The sequence below is a fragment of the Alexandromys fortis genome, unplaced genomic scaffold (assembly GCF_014885135.2).
Source record: "Alexandromys fortis isolate MF-2015 unplaced genomic scaffold, M_Fortis_MF-2015_v1.1 scaffold_339, whole genome shotgun sequence".
NCBI lineage: Eukaryota > Metazoa > Chordata > Mammalia > Rodentia > Cricetidae > Alexandromys > Alexandromys fortis.
In genome coordinates, this window is record NW_026068234.1 from 751,113 (window position 1) to 770,484 (window position 19,372).

At 50.1% G+C, this 19,372-nt stretch overlaps 1 protein-coding gene across 4 annotated transcripts; it reads right to left on the reverse strand.

Annotated features, from left to right (window-relative positions):
- Window positions 1-3: 3 nt before the first annotated feature.
- On the reverse strand, window positions 4-17,931 carry Mzf1 (myeloid zinc finger 1). 4 transcript variants are annotated; one of them, XM_050130934.1, is made up of 6 exons: window positions 16,959-17,931; window positions 15,211-15,641; window positions 14,723-14,909; window positions 14,242-14,312; window positions 14,020-14,140; window positions 4-7,230 (listed from the first exon to the last, which is right to left on the reverse strand). In XM_050130934.1, exons 2-6 carry the CDS (start codon window positions 15,601-15,603, stop codon window positions 5,804-5,806), a joined length of 2,199 nt encoding a protein of 732 aa, XP_049986891.1. In that variant the 5' UTR covers window positions 15,604-15,641; window positions 16,959-17,931; the 3' UTR covers window positions 4-5,803. The 4 variants fall into 4 exon arrangements, with proteins under 4 accessions (XP_049986891.1, XP_049986892.1, XP_049986889.1 ...); XM_050130935.1 differs by having other exon boundaries at window positions 16,947-17,931; XM_050130932.1 differs by lacking the exon at window positions 16,959-17,931 and having other exon boundaries at window positions 15,211-16,851.
- Window positions 17,932-19,372: the final 1,441 nt, after the last annotated feature.

Sequence of the window (19,372 nt, forward strand, 5' to 3'; positions counted from 1 at the left end):
CCCCCCCTCTTCCGCTCAGGTCTTGCGAGGCCCTGCTGTGGCTGAGGACGCCGGCCTTCCCGGGTCCGCCGCTCTCCCGCCTACTTGTTCCCTTTTCGAGGAGGCTGTGGTGAGGTGGAAGAAGGAGGTGGCAGCCGCGCTGACGGTGGCAGGGTACCGGTGGAGGCTTCCGCAGCAGGCGCGGCTGCTATGCGGAGGTCGGCAACGGCCTCGGGCGCCCCGCCGCTTCGGCACTTTCCGCCGCCTGCCTACTTCGGTTCTTCCTGTCCCGGTTGCGTTCTGCGCCTGCGCAACCCTTGCAGCCCCCAGTTTGCTCCTCGTTGGAGTTTGGGGATCGGTCTTCTTCGGTTAAGCTCGGGTATTTCCGTTTGTGGAGGTGACTATTCGGCGGTCCAGCGGGTACTTCCTGGGATGCACAGCAGAGTAGGAAGCGGTGCTTGCAACCATTTTTTGAGCGAGGCGGGTAGTGGCCGTTTGGTTTTTGGTGGTTCCATCCAATCTTGCACTTATGCGGAACGCAGCGGGAACGGGCTAAAATGGATCTTGCTCTCTGTGGACTCAGCAAAGGCAGAGCCTGGGCATTATAAGGGACGTTGTCTGAGCCCCTTAATCCTTTCGCAAACTCAGATTCCGATTGAAGTAAATTAGCTTAAAACTCTTATTTTTCTGGAGGCCGAGGCATCAGGTTCGATTGAGCTCAGGCGTTCAGGGACATACTAGGCAACAAACACATCGAGGCCCTTGTTCCTTAAAATCGATTACTACTGTGCAACAGAGAGTGAGTGCCGTGTAGTTTTACGATCCAAGGTGGACGTGGGTACAGTGTCCATAGCTACGGTCTAGAGACCAGCAGAAGTGGCCTTGTGCCTCTGGCGAACCTAGGTTGAGTCAGCTCGCATCCAGTCACAATTTAGGGTATTTGGGAGGCGGAAGGAAATAGCTTAGGATGAGCCAGTGTCTTCCGACTGTCATCTAGGAAACCAGCAAGCAGCCACGGTGGATGTTAGGCTTTTCTGCGCAGGTCTGGTCACCGCTTGAAAAACATACCTAGAACAGGTTGGGACTACTTCTTTATAAAGCAAAGGCCCTTCTTTGCCATCTGGCATATCATTCATACCACCAAGCATGAACCACGATTCTACATTTGGGACTTTGTACACCCTTGCTGGCAGCGCCCTAATCTTCCTGACCTATTTTTGTTTGTTTTGTTTTTCAAGACGGTTTCTCTGTGTAGCCCTGATTGTCCTGGAACTCACAGAGATCTGCCTGCCTCTGCCTCCCGAGGGCTGTGATTAAAGGCCACCACCACCACCCTCTCCTCCTGACCTTTTTTTTTTTTTTTTTGGTTTTTCGAGACAGGGTTTCTCTGTAGCCTGTCCTGGAACTAGCTCTTGTAGACCAGGCTGGCCTCGAACTCCCAGAGATCCTCCTGCCTCTGCCTCCCGAGTGCTGGGATTAAAGGCGTGCGCCACCACCGCCGGGCTTCCTCCTGACCTTTTAAATCTAGTCCCCGTTCAGCCCTCTGTCATCTCAGTGGCCCACCCCAGCAGCCTTTTTTGACTTTATCTTTAAAAGCTGAGAGAAGTTGGGGCCAAGGATGGGAACTCAGCTAGAGTTTGATGCCAACCTGGCCTCCACCATCTGCCCTGACCTCAAGCCCACACTGAGACCCAGAGAAAAACAATCACTCCAGAACTACGCTTTACCATTCCTCAGGTGCACAGCTTTATGCTGATTATTGCACAGCTGCGCTTTTGTGGCTTTACCTTTCTTCTTCCACCCAGGACCCATCCCAGGCCCAAACTCAGCAGGTAGTTCAAGCTGACCTTGAACTCACATTCTCTGCTGCAGTTTTCAGAGTGCTGTGCTCACAGGTGCTCACAGGTTCGTCCCTCCTGGCCCTCCCAGGGTCTCAGGACTAAATGGGCTTGGGTTATTTGTAGTCCTGCAGTTATACAGTGTTCTAGTACTTCCCTGCCGGTGTCCTTTCCCCACTGCTCAGATTCTAAAGTCTGCTTGTCTTGGTTCAGGATCTTCCTTGGTTTTTGTTTTGTTTTGTTTTTTTGAGACAGGATTTCTCTTTGTATCTTTGGAACTCGAACTCATAGAGATCTGCCTGCCTCTGTCTCCTGAGTGCTGGATTTAAAGGCGTTTGGTTCAGGATCTTTGCTGGTCTGTGAGGTAGAAGAGAACACTGAAAATTACGGGGACCCGAGAAAGGGATAGAACTTCTGACCCTGGAGCCTGGTTGAACCCTCTTTTCATGCATAAGCAAGAATGCCAGTACAAACCAGGTGCTGGTGGCACACGTCTTTAATCGCAAGCACTCGGGGTTGTAATTCCTACAATGTTTTTAGGAATCTCACCAGAAGCTCCATTTACAGGGCAAGGACGTGTACTGAACCTGTACACTTTAGTAGCTTTTGTTTTTACCTTATGAGATGATAATTCCATCCAAGGCTTGTCTGGAGCCGGTAGGAAAAGGTTTCTTAGGTTTCTTAGCAACCCTTTGAAATGTAATTTGAGAGCCACCCAAAAATGTATTTTATCTAGCTAATGCTAAGACAGTTGAGACTCTTCCTTGAAGATACCACATCCACTATTCCCCCCACCCCCATTCTTCCATGGAAAACACATCCACACTTGGTTAAGTCATTTTGAGCACTTCTCTCATGCTTAAAGCTTATTTACAATATGTTTAATAAAATCTCCAACTTTGCATCATACTGGCTAGGGCTGAAATTCTTTTCTGCATTGGAACCATGAATCTCAGTTTGGTCTGAGTCCATATCTCTATAAGATGAAGGGTGTTCCATAGGCCGCTAAGTGGCCTCATGGAGCTGTGTCTTTGTCCCATCACAACTGACAGTTGGGGGGAACAAGGGAGTGTCACGGGGACCAGGGATTCCCCCTGCCCTCACTCTGTCACGCAGGATCAGCCTCTGACTTGGTTTGACTTGTTTATTTTCCTTGAGGCCAGATCCCGGTTTTGGGTGTCATGAAGTGGCAGGAACAAGTGAAGCAGCTTGAACATGCAGACCTTAAAATGGTGTTCCTGGGACCTCCCAGAACAGGTCTGACAGCTACCCAGAGAAAGGCCTCAACCTGGGTTTAGGGCTCAAGCTGAATGAATTGTGGTAAATGGGTCTTCTTTGACTACTTGCACTCCAGTAATTCATGGGAGGGGGCAGCTGTGTCAAAGTCACAGATGGAAGGGAAGGTGGCTATTGACAGGAGGAAATGGCATGGGACACCAGGCCTGAAGTGTCCAGGGTCATGCAAACTGTTGTCAGCTGTATATCCTGTCACTTCTTGCAGAATGCACTCCTGAAGAATCCCCATTGTGAAGGAGACCCCTGTAGCGCTATGAACAGAGCCATGGTGGAAGGGCCTGTGGTTGGAGTGAGGGGAACAGAATCCAGAGGATAGAGCTCTGGAGTCCTGAAGTCCGTGCTCCACAATTCGGGGTCTCACTCATTCCTTCTTAGTACCTGTTAGTTGCAAACCCATGAGGACAAAGGAAATACTGAAATGTTTGAGTTTCCAGGTTATACCTCCCAATCTGGTGTTTATCTCATGGCACCTCCCATGTTCACTCAGTGCCCATCCTGCTGGTGGGAAGAAAGCTTTGGCTTTCTGCTCATGACTGTTTCAGGGGTTTGGGGTGGGGTGCTGTTAGGAGGAAAGTGAATGGACAGTGGGTTTGGGCACAGGGAAACAATGTCATGGGAGTTGCTGGTATTGACTTAGCAAGACGGAGAGCACAAGAGGTGGGCAGTCTCTTTGGAGGCTCTGGAAAGTGGTGAGAGTATCAAGGCACCACGAGATCCTGTCTCCTGACAAAGGTTGAGGAATCATTCAAGTTCCTGCCTCTGGTCTCTAGACCTGTCTATCTGGGCATCGCTGCAGGGCGGGGACTCCACAGAGGCCTTTCAACCTGCTGCTCTGAGAAACAGGGTGCCACAGGGGCTGAGCAGAGTGGCCTTGTGGCCCTTCACAGCCAGACTCTTCACCTGGCAGCCAAGGCCCTTCTGGTAGTAGTGTACACACTACCCAGAGTCAGGCCTTCTAGCTCTCTGGAGAGAAGGGCCCTGAAGGTCCTTAGGATTCTCAATCACAGTGGCACAGGATGAGCAATGAGTGGCTCCTCCCCCCAAAGCCTTTTCTCCTTGACAGTTCATTACTTTAAAAATGTAAAGCACTAGGAAGCTGCCAGAGATCTTCACTGCTAAGCCTGCCCACTTTTCTGAGTTCTAGCTCAAAAAGCATAACTTTTCTTAGCCCCCTCTCTTTGAATACTCGCTCAAGTCCTAAGTGTGCTTATCTTCTTACTCTGGACCTTCTCACCGTCTCCGATAACCCCAGCCCTGCTGCTCCCATCCAGCTGATTGCTGACAACCACAGCTGAACCTTCCTGCTTTCTGGGACCCTGACTCAAATGGCACGCTTCTGTCTTCCTCTTTCCCTCTCTTTCCTGTCCATTTCTCTCTTCTCAGCTGCAACCAAGATTTGTTTTTCTCTCCAACTCATAAAATGGTCTTTAAAGCAGAAGGCATTGATCCCAGGGCCTGGTGAATGTTTGACAAACAACCCATCCATAAACTACATTCCTAGCCCTCTTTTAAAGGCTCTCCCCCATTTATTTCTTTACCCGTGTGTGTACATGTGCACACATAACAGAAAAACAGATACACACAGCTTGTGCAGGTCAGAGGACAACTTTCAGGAGTTGGTTGTCGCCTTCCAACATGTGGTTTTAGGGATCAAACTCAGGTCATCAGGCTTGATGACAAGTGGCTTTACCACTGAGCCACCCCACCCAACCCCATAAGCCCTGGGTTTTTGTTTTGAGATAGGTCTGTATGCTAAGCAGGCCTTGAACTAGCTAGCAGTCCACCTGCCTCAGCCTCCTGCAATAGCTAGAATGATTACAAGCCGGTTACCATTACACCACCACATTTGTATAGTTGTATTTGGGCTTCTTTTTTTCTGGACATGTTCTCACCTACCTGTTGAACTTACGGCAGTGCTTTTGCCTCTGCCCTCTATCTGCTGGGGTATGGGCATGTGCCACCACACTCAGTGTGTGCTTTTGAGATAGCAGCTTATGGTGTAGCCCAGACTAGCCTAAAACTCTGTAGTCCTTTCTCAGCCTCTGAAGTGCTAGGGTGCCACCACATCCAGCTGGACTACCCTTTGTCCCTTTGTCGTCACCCAGCAGTCATGGTGGACCTCCCCAACCCCCCCTCCCTGTTTTTTTTTTCCCCTTTTTTTCTTTTCCTTTTTGTTTTTTGTTGTTTCTGTTTTTCGAGACAAGGTTTCTCTGGGTAACAGCTCTAGCTGTGGCTGTCCTGGAACTCACTTTGTAAACCAGGCTGTCCTTGAACTCACAGATATCCAACTGCTTTTGCCTCCAGACTGCTGGGATTAAAGGCATGGGCCACCACTGTCCAGGTAGATCTCTCGACTAGACCCTGGTTAAATTTTTTTTTTTTTTTTTTTTTTTTTGTGAGTGTAGCTACTTTTCACCATCTGAGGCCGGGCATACCTATTGTATAAGCCAGAGGTATGGTACAGAGTATATCCCACAAGAGAGCAGGTGTGGTAGGTACGGTTACTTGGGAAGTATACGGAAGGCCAAGGCGCAGAGGATATGCCCAAGCTGAAACAGCCGTTAGGTGGGCAGAAGAACCGTGCAGGTGGGGAAGCATCATCTATTTATTGAGTACCTACTGAAGACCTGGCCCTCAGCGGGCCTGTTGTCGATGCCAGCCTCACAACAACAGTGTGAGGTGTTTTTGACCTACTCAGTGCTGTGCACACGCTGGTGCTGAATGAGCTTGGTGCTCTGGTGGAAGCGGCGGCCACAATCCTGGCAGGCGAAGGGCTTTTCGTGCCGGTGGGTGCGCAGGTGCTGCGTGAGCGTGGGCCGCTGGCGGAAGGTTTTGCCACACTCGGGGCACGAGTAGGGCCGCTCGCCCGTGTGGATGCGCCGGTGCTGGGTGAGGTTGGCATGCTGCCTGAAGCTCTGGCCGCACTCGGGGCAAGCGAAAGGACGCTCACCTGTGTGGATGCGCTGGTGCTCAGTGAGCCGAGACACCTGCGTGAAGCCGAGGCCGCACTCATCGCAGTGGTAGGGCTTCTCGCCCGTGTGGGTCCTCTGGTGGCGCGTGAGCTTGAGTCGCTGGCTGAAGCGCTGGCCACACTCGGGGCAGGCGAAGGGCTTCTCGCCTGTGTGCACACGCAGGTGCTGCGTGAGTGTGGGCCGTTGGCGGAAGGCTTTGCCACACTCGGCGCAGGCGAAGGGCCGCTCGCCGGTATGGATACGCCGGTGCTGGGTGAGGTTGGAGCGCTGCCGGAAGCTCTGGCCGCACTCGGCACAGGCGAAGGGCCGTTCGCCGCTGTGCACGCGCCGGTGCTGCAGCAGCACCGAGCGGCGGCCAAAGCGCTCGCCGCACTCCACGCATCCGAAGGACTTGTCCCCAGTGTGCACCGCCTGGTGCTCTAGCAGCACGGCACGGCGGGGGAAGCTCTCACAGCACTCGCTGCACGGGAAGGGGCCCGGGGGCTCGGGAACTCCCGGGAGGGGCAGGGTGAGTGGCGCTGGACCGGGCGGGTCACCGTGGATGCGCTGGTGCTGTAGTAGGTTGGAGCGCTGCCGAAAGCTCTGGCCGCACTCTGCGCAGCGGAACGGCTGCTCACCAGTGTGCACTCGCCGGTGCTCTTCCAGGCGCGAGCTGCGCACGAAGCCCTGGCCACAGTCACGGCACACGAAAGGCCGTTCCTCGGTATGCGTGAGCTGGTGGCGCAGCAGGTGAGAGCTGCGACTGAAGCTGCGGCCGCACTCGCCACACACGAACGGTCGCTCGCCCGTGTGGATCTTCTGGTGCCGCAGCAGATTGCTTCGCTGACTGAATACCTTGCCACACACGTCACAGCGGCCGCCTCGTACCGCTCCAGTCCCGGTACTAGGGCGGCCCCGACTCCGGCCCTTTGGGGCATGCCTGCGAGTCGCCACCAGTGCTGGGCCCACACCGGGGCAGGGATTCTCACAGGCAGGGTCCTGTTCACCTCCCGGGTTGCTGGGGAGCACGAGGGCATGGGCGAAGCCACCTTCTCGGGTGGGGGACTGCATCTGTCCAGAGAGGCTAGCCATGTCGAGATCCCAGGGAACATGGAGGTGGGGGCTCACCGTTTCTGGCTCTGCCATGTCCATCTGAAGCGCAAACCCTGCACAAGGGGACCCATTCTTTCATGAGACTCTGGCTTTCTGCCCTAACCCACCGAATTCTGGGAGACTGAATTACAGGCCTGGAGCTGGCAGGTGATGCAGACAGGAGATGAGAGTGGCAGCTGTATCTGGACAGATTTCCCTGAGGTATGTGTGAAGGCTTTCCTGATTGGACGTAAGTCGCGGGGAGAAAACTAACACCTCTTTGTGGAAGTGGGTGATAGTGGGGCCCAGTTTAGGTGGGAAGATGCAAAGAATGTAGATTCAATAAAGACCAGAAGAACATCAACAGGAAGCAGTAAGGGTGGGAATACAGTTCTTTAGTTTTGGATTTGGACTTGCCACACTTGAGATGGCCCAAACATACTAGAGTAAGAGGATTGCATGTAGTGTTGGAGGTTGGGGATGAGATGAACACAAGCCTACATGTGATCAACATGAGAGCTGTTTGTAGAAGCATGCTCCTGCTACAGAGTGAGCCGTCCAAGGTGCAAGCCTGAGGCACAGTGGACTACAGAGTGAGCTTCCAAGATATGAGGCTAATCGAGGGATGAGGTGTCCACCCAGGCAACTGAGGCTGGAGACAAAATGAATGACAGAAACTCCATGAGGCACCAAAGGGAAGTAAGAGAAATTAGAATGCACAAAAGGAAACCAGAATCAAAAGCCGCGCTAACAACTCTCCAGAGACTAAGGGATAATTAAATTACTACAGAAGCTTGAGACAATTCATAGCGTGCTGACAGCCACACTGTGGAAGTATGTGAACAAGAAATAATGTTTAACAAGAAATAATTGTTTAAGCTCCACTCAACATGCTAGTCCCTGCTTAGGAAAATTCACAGCAGGGCTGCATTGACACATTATTTCCTAGTCGCAGCATTTTTTTTTTTTTCCAGTGATGGGACCCAGGAAGTCTCATGGTAGGCCAATGGTCTATCATTGAGTTACATCTGCTAACCTGTTACCATAATCTTTTCCTTTTTTATGATTGTGTGTCTGTATACCATGTGAGACCATGTGGCTACAGTTCCTGTGGAGGCCAAAGTCGGGGGTTGGATTCCCTGAGACCAGAGTTAGATAATTGTAAGCTGACAGTGGGTGCTGGGAACTGCAAGAGAAGCCAGTATGCTCTTAACCGCTGAGCCAGGTCTCTAGCCTTGTTTCCATATTAAGTGTTTGTATGCATTGCTGGTACAACACAGGCTGGGTTGGAAATGTTTATCAAAATAGTGTGTGGAGGTGAGCACTTCCATTCACAGAATTTGGGGGATGGAGGTAGGAGTTCAGGGTTGTCATCTACTGCAATCAAGTTCAAGGCCAGCTGGGTTACATGAGATACTTTCTTGAAAGCACAAATCAAAACAGCGGTGTTTCACACCATCCCAGGAATTATACTTCTAGGCATTCCTGTTTAGTAGCTGTATTCCTCCTGGTGTCAATGACCTATGCACAGGGTTTTCTAGTATTTAATGAGAATCAATCCAAAGAACTGTGGACAAGGGAGTGAGTGTGGACCACAGTTAGTCTTCAGAGCTGTGTGAAGACCCGTGACCACCCCTGCTGTTTGCCAAGCAAATGGCATGAAAAGAGGGGAATGAGGTCATTTGGGAATCCATGAATATTTTCTTTCTTTCTTCTTCTTTTTTTCTTTTTGTTTTGTATTTTAAGACAGGGTTTCTCTGTGTAGCCCTGGCCACCTTGGAACTCACTCTGTAGACCAGGCTGGTCTTAAACCCACAGAGACCCACCTGCCTCTGCCTTCTGAATGCTGGGATTAAGAGTGTGTGCCACCACCGCCTGGCCCATAAAGAGTCTTTGTAAATATGTGCATGTATACATGACTGCATAGTTTAATTGTACCATGTGTATGCAGGGCCCTAGGAGGTCAGAGGGTATCATCCCCTGGCACTGGAGTTCCAGGACATTGTGAACATCCTGAGATGTGTTTGAAAAGCCATAAACACTCTTAACCACTGAACTCACTCTCTAGCCTCAAGGGTTTTTTTTTTTTTTTTTTTTTTTTTTTTTTTTTTTTTTTTTTTTTAAAGATTTCTTTATTTATTATGTAATCTGTTGTCTGCATGTACATCTGCAGGCCAGAAGAGGGCACCAGATCTCATTACAGATGGTTGTGAGGCACCATGTGGTTGCTGGGAATTGAACTCAGGACCTCTGGAAGAACAGCCAGTGCTTTTAACCTCTGAGCCATCTTTCCAACCCAAGCCTTAAGTTCTTTAAAATATATTTTTAGCCTACATATTGGTGTGTGCGTGTACTTATACTGGAGTGCACATGTGGAGGTCAGGGGGAAACCTGCAGGATTTGGTCTTTTCCTTTCACCATGGGGGTCCTGGTGAACCAAGCAAGGTTGGTTCATTTTCTATTTATTTGTTTAGCCTTTTGAGATAGAGTCTCACTTATATATCCCTGGCTGTCACTTTGCAGACCAGGCTGGTTCTAAACTCACCTGCCTCTGCTTCCTGAGTGCTGGGATTAAAGGTGTGCCTTGCTTTACCTGGTTTGTTCATTAAAATTTTTTAACCTATTTTATGTGTATGAGTGTTTTGTCTGCATATATGTATGTCTGTGCACCATGTGTGTGCCTGGGGCCAGAGGAGGCCAGAGAGGGCGTCAGATTCCCTAGAGTTACAGATGGTTGTGAGGCAGCTATTCTTTCCAGCCCCAGGGTTGTTCATTTGAAAATACTATTTTTATTTGAGACAGAGTCTGTATGACCCTAGCTGCCCTGGAACTCACTTTGTAGTCCAGGTTAGCCTTCAACTGACAGAGTTCTACCTGCTTCTGCCTCTGCCTCCTGAGTGCTGGGATTAAAGGAATGTGCCACCAACTGGCCGGCTATGTCCCAGTATTTTTATTTTAATTTGTGTATATATGTGTATGTGTAATGTGCATGTGAGCGCTGTGACCTCCAAGGTTACTGGAGCTGGAGTTAGAGGAGGTGATCAGTTTGCTTGATTGACCTGAATGCTAGGAACCCAACCTGGTCCTCCTATCTGTTTATCTTCAGTCCCTTAAACGGTTTCTTCTTTTTGAACTTTTCTTGCAGTGCATGGTAGTGCATGCCTATAATTCCAACACTCTTGGTGGCAAGAAGGCTGACATAAGTTTGAAACCAGCCTTTGATACATAGTGTGGTCAAGACTCCCTGGTTACACAGAGAAAACCAACCAAAAACAAGGAACAAAAGCAAACAAACTAACAACAACAACAAAAAGCCACAAACACAAAAATCCAAACTACCATCACCACAACAAAAGACCCTTTTGTCTTTAAATTTTTTATTTTAGATGTATATGGGTGTTTTGCCTGTATGTATGTCTGTGTACCACGTGTATGCAGTTCCTACAATAGTCAGCCTTATCCTCTGGGACAATTTCAAGTTACCATGTGGGTGCTGGGACTCAAACCCAGGTCCTCTCAAAGAGCAACCTGTCTTTTTAACCACTGAGCCATCTTTCCAACCCCATATAAAAAGCCTTTTCATCTTTCTGCTTTTTTGTTTTGTTTTTGGTTTAAAACAAAACAAAATGGGTCTCACTATGTAGCTCTGGCGATCTTGAACTTGCTATGTAGTCTACATTGGCTTTACATTCACAGAAATCTGTCTGCCTTTGACTCTTTTAGGTGCCGGGATTAAGGGTGGATGCTATCATTCCTGGTTTGCTTTGTGCTTTTGAAACAATGTTTCACTACGTATCTAGACTGGCTCTAGGTGTGTTTATATAAGGCTACAGAGCACCTGGCTGTACGGGAATAGGTTGTTTAACCAAAGGGAAAACTCTTGAGAAGGGTGTTGTCAAATGGCTTTTGATTTTTACATTAAGAAATTATTTTTGGTGTGTGTGTCTCTATGGCCATGGGCATGCTATGATGCATATGTGGAGGTCAGAAGACAACTCGTGGGAAAGACTCCTTCCACCACGTGGGTCCTAGAGATTGAATTCTCGCTGCCAGGATTAGCAAGTACTCTTTCTGCTTGAGTCATCTTACCAGCCACAACTTTTTGAGACAAGATGTCACACTGTAGTCCAAACTGACCCTGAAGACATGGCAATCCTCCAGTTTCTGCCTACCTACTGCCTCCACCTCCCAAGTGCTAGGTGTGTAAAGCCATACCCAGCTTTGGCAATATTGTAAGGTAATTGTTATTTGTGATCTGGGTTGACCAACACACTGTTAATGCGGTGCATGGTGAGATTGTGTCTGCTTTGCGTACAAGTTCTTTCCGGAAGGCACTGAGAATTTGTGTTGACTGCTGGCCACAGATGGGGCACTCTACTGTGTACTCTTTGCACACCTTTTGGAGTTTTCACCATGTGAATGTATTAACTATGGATGCTGTGCTGAACTGGTCTAACCTTGGGAAACAAGCTTGCTTTTGCTTCATGGTAGGGTGGGTTCAGCGCAAGGAAGCTGCCACATCTGAGCAGGACTATTAACTGCCCTGGCTGCAAAATGTAGATGCCTGTTTAGAATGGGCAGTCCCACTGAGCCATTTCTGACTTGGGATAAGACAAACCATTATTGTCTCAAGGCTACGTATGCAGCTGCTAACCAGGATACACCCCAAATGCAGATATCTCAGGGCTCCGGGACACGGAGATGCTGCTTCACTGTACACATGGCGACTCACTGCTACCCAAAGCAGCCTCATGGAATGGCTCTGTGGAGACAGGCTCTGTTTACGGTCTTGTCTTCTGAGGTCCCACCATGTACTAAACTACTTCTGCCTTGTGTCTTTTTTTTTTTAAAGATTTATTTATTATGTATATAGTGTTCTGCCTGCATGTATCCCTGCAGGCCAGAAAAGGACACCAAATATCATTATAGATGGTTGTGAGCCACCACATGGTTGCTGGGAATTGAACTCAGGACTGCTGGAAGAGCGGCCAGTGCTCTCAACCTCTGAGCCATCTCTCCAGCCCCCTGCCTTGTGTCTTTAGTGAGTTCATTTGTATCTGCATGTTACCAGCCTGTTAATGCTGTCCCTGGTATGGTGTTAACATTTAAAATGGTGTTATAATGAAGTACTAGAAAGATCTCTGGGAGTATAGCTCTCATAGTAGACTGCATGTTTAGTGTGTGTAAAAGGCCAGGGTTCAATCCCTGGTGTACAAGTGTGTGCACAAACACAAACATGCACGCCTTTGTATGCACACACCCATGTGCATGCACCACCACCAAATCACCAACAGGGCTGTGACTTGTCTCAGCTGGTAGACTTCTTGTAGCATGCATGAAACCCTTGGTTTTGGCCACAACACTGCGTAAACCGGGAGAGGTATCCTGCACCTATAATTCCAACACTTGGGAAGTAGAGGCAGGAGGATCAGTTGTTCATGATCCATCCCAGTTACATATTGAGGTCCAGGCCCCCTGGGATATAGCAGACCCTGTCTCAAAACAAAGCAGGATTCTCTCCCAATAACCAAAACTCTGGCCTCCACAAAAGTCACAGCTGGAGGATGAGTCAAGCAGCCAAGGGGCATGACAGGAGTCATGGAGGTGAAGATGAATTGATGTTTGAAAGCAAAAAGTATGGTTCTCTACAGCAAGAGCGGCCCAAGGAAGAAGCAGCTAAGGAGCTGGAAGCAATAGTGCCAATGTGCCTGCAGGAGAGCTAAGAGACTGGAACTGTGGTGAAGAGAGGGGCAGGTCCAAGAAGACAAAGTGGTCTCTAGGCAACACAAGCAGGGCTGGTCAGGCCCGGTGACTGCTGGGTGTTCTCTTCTGCCTCAGTGTGCTGCCAAGCCTGATGACCTGAATTTGAGTCCCAGGATCCTCATGACAGGGAGAGAAAACTGACTCCTGCAAGTTGTTGTCTGAACGCTATCTACATGTGTGCTATGACACACAAAACGGGGGGTGGGAAGCTGGAGTGGTAACAAAGAAGGACCACCCCAGAGGCCAAGAGCCTCGGTTACACCATCACATCATGCTCCAAAGAAACATCTCATGGCAGTTCCCTACGAGGAGATATGTGAATTTCAAATAGAGAGGACTTGTCAACAGCAGAAATTAAACAGAAGAGGCCTGAGACTGAGCCTAACAGAACAGTTCTGGGACTGCGGGTACAGCTCAGTGGTAAGACTCCTACCTAGGACAGGCCAAAGCATGGCTCAGTGGTGGGACAAATCCCTGGCTCCACCAGAGAGGTTAAAGTAGGGCTCAGTAGTAGAGTTCTTGTCCATACCCAGCAGTGGGAAGCTGGGAGTGTAGCTCTGTGACAGTGTGCGTGCCTAGCATGCCCAATCCCTGAGCTCCCTACCCAGTGTGGAAAAATAAACTACCTAACATGGACTAGACAACTGGGTTTCAGATCTGTAACCTCTCAAAAATTTAACTCCTGCACCAGAATTCAGAGGATGATGCCTTTACACAGGGAAGTCAATCAAGAAATAGGAGGCGGGGTCCTGGTCCCTTCTCAGCAGTTCTCAGAACTACTTTTGCCTTATCTACCAATAAATAGGCTTTCCTCACCAGGTCCCAAACTTCCCTGCTCTGGTATCCAACCTTCAAGATGCAGACCAGAGTCTGGAGGCCATGAAGAATTCCACGACTGGACACAGGATGTGGGTATGGGGGAAGACAAGGTCTGTTTCCAGGAAGGTATTATGATGCAGGGCAGAGTCAGGAGGAGCCAAGGGCAGAGAATGCTAAAGGAGCTACTGCAGAGATGAGGTTGTCTTGTATAGGGACACAAGGATTCGTGGGTGTAGGGGATCATGAGGAGGATTCAGTCCCACTGTGTCTGTCTCACTAACCTGGTGAGAAGATGCCCCCTACTTCCTCTTGCCACAGGGCTACAGGGTCCTCACTCCATGGGGCAACATCAGGCTCAGTGTCGCTGTGAGGAGAGGTCTGGTCCAGTGCTGTCCCATGGCCCTGCAACCACAGTGGTCACTGTTGGACTGTGCCTGGCTGGGCCACCCACCCATTAGAGGCTCTTAGGGCAAAGGGTGGCTCACACTCTGTGTAGGGCTCACCTGGGCCTCCTTAGGTAGGAGAGCAACTGTAGCCTCTTGGGCAGCAGGAAGAGGCCCAGAATCCAGGAGTTCTGGGGAGAAAGAGTGGGGTCAGGCAGCTCAAGAAAGTTCTTACCCTCCCTAGCAGTGCTAGGTGCTGGGTTCCAGACACAAAGGCGATAGGGCATGAACTCAAGGCTGGGAAGGACAAGGCAGGGTAGCTGATGACCCAGTTGGGAATGGGGTCAAGTAGGGCTTTTTAGAAGGCAAACAGTTGAGACAGCGCTGGTTTGTGCCTCTGCATCTCTGTGGGTCCCGGGGCGGCGTGTCCCATGATGCTTGGGGAAAACTGTGGAAATGGGGCTGTGGAGGCTAGACTAGAGGGTAGACGAAGGCCAGGGGCAACACTAGAACTATTTCATCTAGCAGAGCCTGGCTTAGTGGAGTGTAGGCAGCTTGGCCCAGGCAGGCTTGAAGCCCCACCCACTTTGTCTACTCTCACCTGGATTCTCCATAACCTCTGTCTCCTCCTCTTTCATTCGAAGGTTCACTGGCAATTCCTGCATGGGCTCAGGGGGAGTTTCAGCCCCAGGCTCTGGAGTCTGGAGCTTGATGTGAGGTATAGGCTGGAAGCTGGAGGGTTCCATGTTTTCTGATAGGACCTCCTTTCCCTGTACCTGGACTGTGACCTAGAGAGATGCATCGAAGAAGGACAGAGTGGAGCTGGGTACAACCCATGCTCCATGGGCACCCACTCTACTGCAGGACTTCCTGGTCAATACATAATGGGTAGGTCTTCCAAAGTCCTCCCCCTTCCCTTCCCTGTCCCCAAGCAGAAAGCAAAAGGGCTCTCTGCTGGCACAGGGCTGCCTGGTACCCTTTGTGTCTCATCTAGCTTGGGGGATGACAGGTAATAGAGGTATGGGCTCCTTGTCTTGAGCAACCTCATGAAGGATCCAGCCCTGACCTTCCACTCAGCTATTGACTCACCCATTTCCGAGGTCCATCCAGCTCCCATCGAAGTCCGTCAACCAAGGCAGCCGCCTCTTCAGGGCTGCCTGGCCACTGCCCTTGCACATGGGCCTGTATCTCAGGAGGCAGTGCACCTAGAAACTGTTCCAACACCAAGAGTTCCAGCATCTGTTCCTTGGAGTGTACCTCTGGGCGGAGCCACTGGCGACACAGCTCACGGAGCTGGGCCAGGGCTTCCCTAGGGCCAATTGCCTCCTCGTAACGGAAGCACCGGAAGCGTAGACGTGCAGCCTCAGGGTCCGGGTCCCACAGACTGCCTTCTTCCTCCTCCTCAGTGTCCTCCAGCTTCACCACAACAGGCTCATTTTCTGGGGGTGCACGGCCTGGGGAACCCAGCACAGTAGGTCTCATCAGGAGTACCAGATCAGGTCTCAGGTCAGCGTCTGTCCCTAGGAAAGGAACAGTGAGTGTGAGACATCTGGAGTAAGGACAGACAGTGGCAGCGAATGCTTACTGAGTGCCTACTGTATGCTGTGTTGTTTGCCCCTGAGACCTTCTCCACAGAGTACCCGTGAGGGAACAGGCACTGACAGGCCAGCCACACCCCAGAGACCCGTGGGAACTCAGCAGAGCCACTTGCTTTGCTGATCTTTCCAGCTGGGCCTCTGCAATGTCTGGTAGCTTCTCCTATTCTAAGTACCGGCTGCTGCTTAGGTTCTTCCCTAAATTCTGTTCTTTTCATTTCTCTTCCCTGAATTCTATCCTTTTTTTATACCAGCAGCCTCATCCCAGAAGTCACCTCTTTATTTACATCCGGGCATCAGTACCACTGCTGCCTCCTCCCCAACTCCCACTATCAGCCTATTAATGTTTTCTCTCCAATCTCAGGCATGCATCCCCTCCCAGTGTGGTCTCAAAGAGATAGCCACCTTATCCCTATCCCGCATCCCAACTTCTCTCAGGCAACGCCTTTCCACTGCTCCTCTCCAAGGAAGAAGCTATAACATCACATTTAGCAACCATTCATTTCTTCAGCTCTAATTTAGTTGGCTTTCGGAGGTAACGGGGGGGTACTTCTGAGGACCCTCAAAGGCCCCCTAAATCACTGGAGCAACAGTCTGCAAGGAAGGTCCGAGATGCTGATTCCGCTGTGCCTATGTGAACTCTGCAGTTTCCTCCCCTGCAAATAGGGCTGACTCCCTTCCCTACATACTTTCTGCAACTGGGACTTTGTGAAAATCTGAATTTATTATTGGGGTGGCATCAACTTAGAGGCAGTTAGATTTCTGTGGGTCACACCTCTGCCGCCTCAGGGTGCCAAGTCAACTCGAAACCCTAGAAGAAACTTGGAACAGCCACTAAACAAGTAGAGGAGGATCCGGAAATACATTTCCCAGAAGTCTACCACTACTTTAAGCGCCACTACTTTAGGGTGCTTAAGAGATCTGTCGCCGTGGCAATGGTGGCGATTGGAAAGCTTGCGTGACAGCGCAGGGAGATCTCAGACCTCTGCCGAGGCTCAAGGTCTAGCTGGGCAGCCGGAACCCCAGAATCCACTCCCCTCTGTAGTCCCCACTCCATCTCAGTCCCCTCCTGAAGTTTCGCGGTGCAGGGACTCCCAGCCTCCCTTCAGTGTTCCGAGGGCGTGAGCGCTCCTAAACGTGCGCACTCCCGTTCCCTTTCTCCAGGTCAGACTACATTTCCCAGACTACTCCGCGCGCAGCTCCAGCCCTTCTTCCCTTCCCCCACCCCACCTCCGTTTCTACCCTTCTTCCTGTCCCCAGGGAATTGCGCTGGTAACGATCAGGTCACTCTCCTGGCCTTCTCTTCCCACACTCCCCGTCTCAAATCCAGGCGTTTGGGCCCCGTCGACGTGCGCAATCCTCTCTGGGGGCAACGGATGGTTGCACCGCCTTCCAGTCGGCGCATGCCCCCCACCACATTTTTGTCAATTCTGTGCAGGCCTTCCCAGGATTTGCAGGTTTCTGCACCAATCACCGTTCTCACTAGGACGCCGTCAGCCTCCTCGTCTCCATGGCAACCCCGGTTCAGGAGGTGCGCCCCTTCGGCTACCTCTTGAGCAGCGGAGAAAAACGTTCAGCTAGAGGCTTTCTGGGAGTTGTAGTTGGCAGGGTACTCCGTGTGTGCAAGCACAACATCACCGGACCTGGGTGGGACCGAGCGGAGCTCCATGGTAACTGGGGGACCAAATCGGGTGGTTTCCTGGGTAACGCCCAGACTACCAGGTTTGGGAAAGGCTGTTCGGTTCTGTGGTGAGGGAATGGGAAGGGAACAAAGGGCACCAAATACCCAACGAGATAGTTATTTAGGTAGGAATTAATTAGGGTAGCAGATATACCCGCACACAAAGTCAGGAGCAAGAGCGGCGAAAGGGCGCGGAGATTGTGAGGGCGGAGACTGAATGCGAGGAGGGAGTAACAGTGAATATAAGTGAACACACACAGTGATACAGGTCTGAATGAAAGGAAGAGTTTCATTCATTAGAGCCCAGAGCATTTGGACCTGAGGCATGTCAGAAAATTTAGTGAGAGGAAGAGAGAAACAGAAAGGGATTGGGATTAGGAAGGCGAGACATCGAGATTCTAGAGACCGACACGAATAGAAAGGTACGCAGGGAGAAAAGACGGAGAGTAGAGATACAGTAACACGGACTGATAGGTTTCAAAGACGGAAAGAAAGACAGCAACAAGAGGAGAAAGAGAGTTGGATGTGTGCGTGAGGGAGGCGTTTTAAGAAAAAATTCATAGAAAAATTGACGATACTCCAGAAAGATGACTGGGAGCTGTCCAGTTTCCTCACATCATTTACCAAATTCATTTTGGGACATCTGACGATTTAAACGTAGTAGATTATTATTATTGTTATTTTGTCTTATGTGCATGAGTGCCAGGTCCCCTGGAACTGGAGTCACAGACAACTGTGAGCTGCCGTGTGGGTGCTGGGGACTGGACCCAGTTCTTAACCTCTGAGCCATCTCTCCAGCCTTAACCCCCTTGTCTGTCTGTCTGTCTTTCTTTCCTTTCTTTCTTCTTTCCTTCCTTTCTCTCTCTCCTTTTTTTTTTTTTTTTTACTTTTCTGTGATTGAAGTCCACACACTCACTATTCTAGTAGAGACTGACTTGCAAGAAGCTGATGGGTTGCAAATGAGTTCTGCCAATGCATGCCCTAGAGGGTAGCTAAATAGCTCTGTATGCTTACATCCAGCCTTTTGTTTTGTTTCAGATTCATTGTTTCATCTTCCTGGAACCACCCTTGGTACCTTTCTGGTTTCCAGGAGGTACATAAATTTGACATATATCCTTGAGAGTTGTGGTTTTAATTTATATGTATTTATTTTAGGCGGGGGTCTCACGGTGCTGTCCTGGAACTCCCTACATAAACAGAGTGGCCTCACACTTAAAAAATCCCTTGTCCTCGCGAGGGATGGGATTAAAGGCTTGTGCCATGGCCCCTGTGCCCAGTCTTTTGGTTTTGGTCCTGTCTCAAGTAATCCAGGTAGGGCCTCCAGAGCTTGGTAGAGCTAATGACCTTGAACACTGGATCCTTTTGCTTTTACCTCTGTGTTGTGGGTAATGACTATTAACACCACTCCAGACAGGACTGAAGCAGTGGAACAGAATGAGGTTAGAACCTAACAAGAAAAACAAGTCTTGTAGCATCATGTCCAGTACATTGCGTTGGTTTGATCTGAGCTCCAGTAGTCCTGGGCAGCCCCTGCCCATAGGGCCTTTCTGTTTGCAGCCCAGGTAGCCTGTGTCTTTTCTCAGAAGTCATGCCATGTGCTGTGGTCTTGCCATCACCAACATCTTGGGGTCTTTACCCTTAGGGCATCACACATTGCTCTCGTGTGGTAGGGGGAAGAGAAGTTCCTAAGATGAAGAAGATACAACACAGCACAGTTTCCTGGTTCATGTATGTGCATGTAGGTTGCTCAGTGCCCTCCTGTGGCCAAGCAAACTGATCACATCTCTCCGGTAGCCCCTCTCTTTGCCCTCTTTTCTCATTCCAGCCATTACTGCCTAGTAATTTAAAGCGTCCAATAAAAATGCATATAGGCATATATGGGCGACAAAAATGTATAAGACCTCAACCCTATAGCACTTGAGTCTCTAGCCTTTGGATACAAAGCCTGAGGACCAATATAGCAAACTACTTCTTG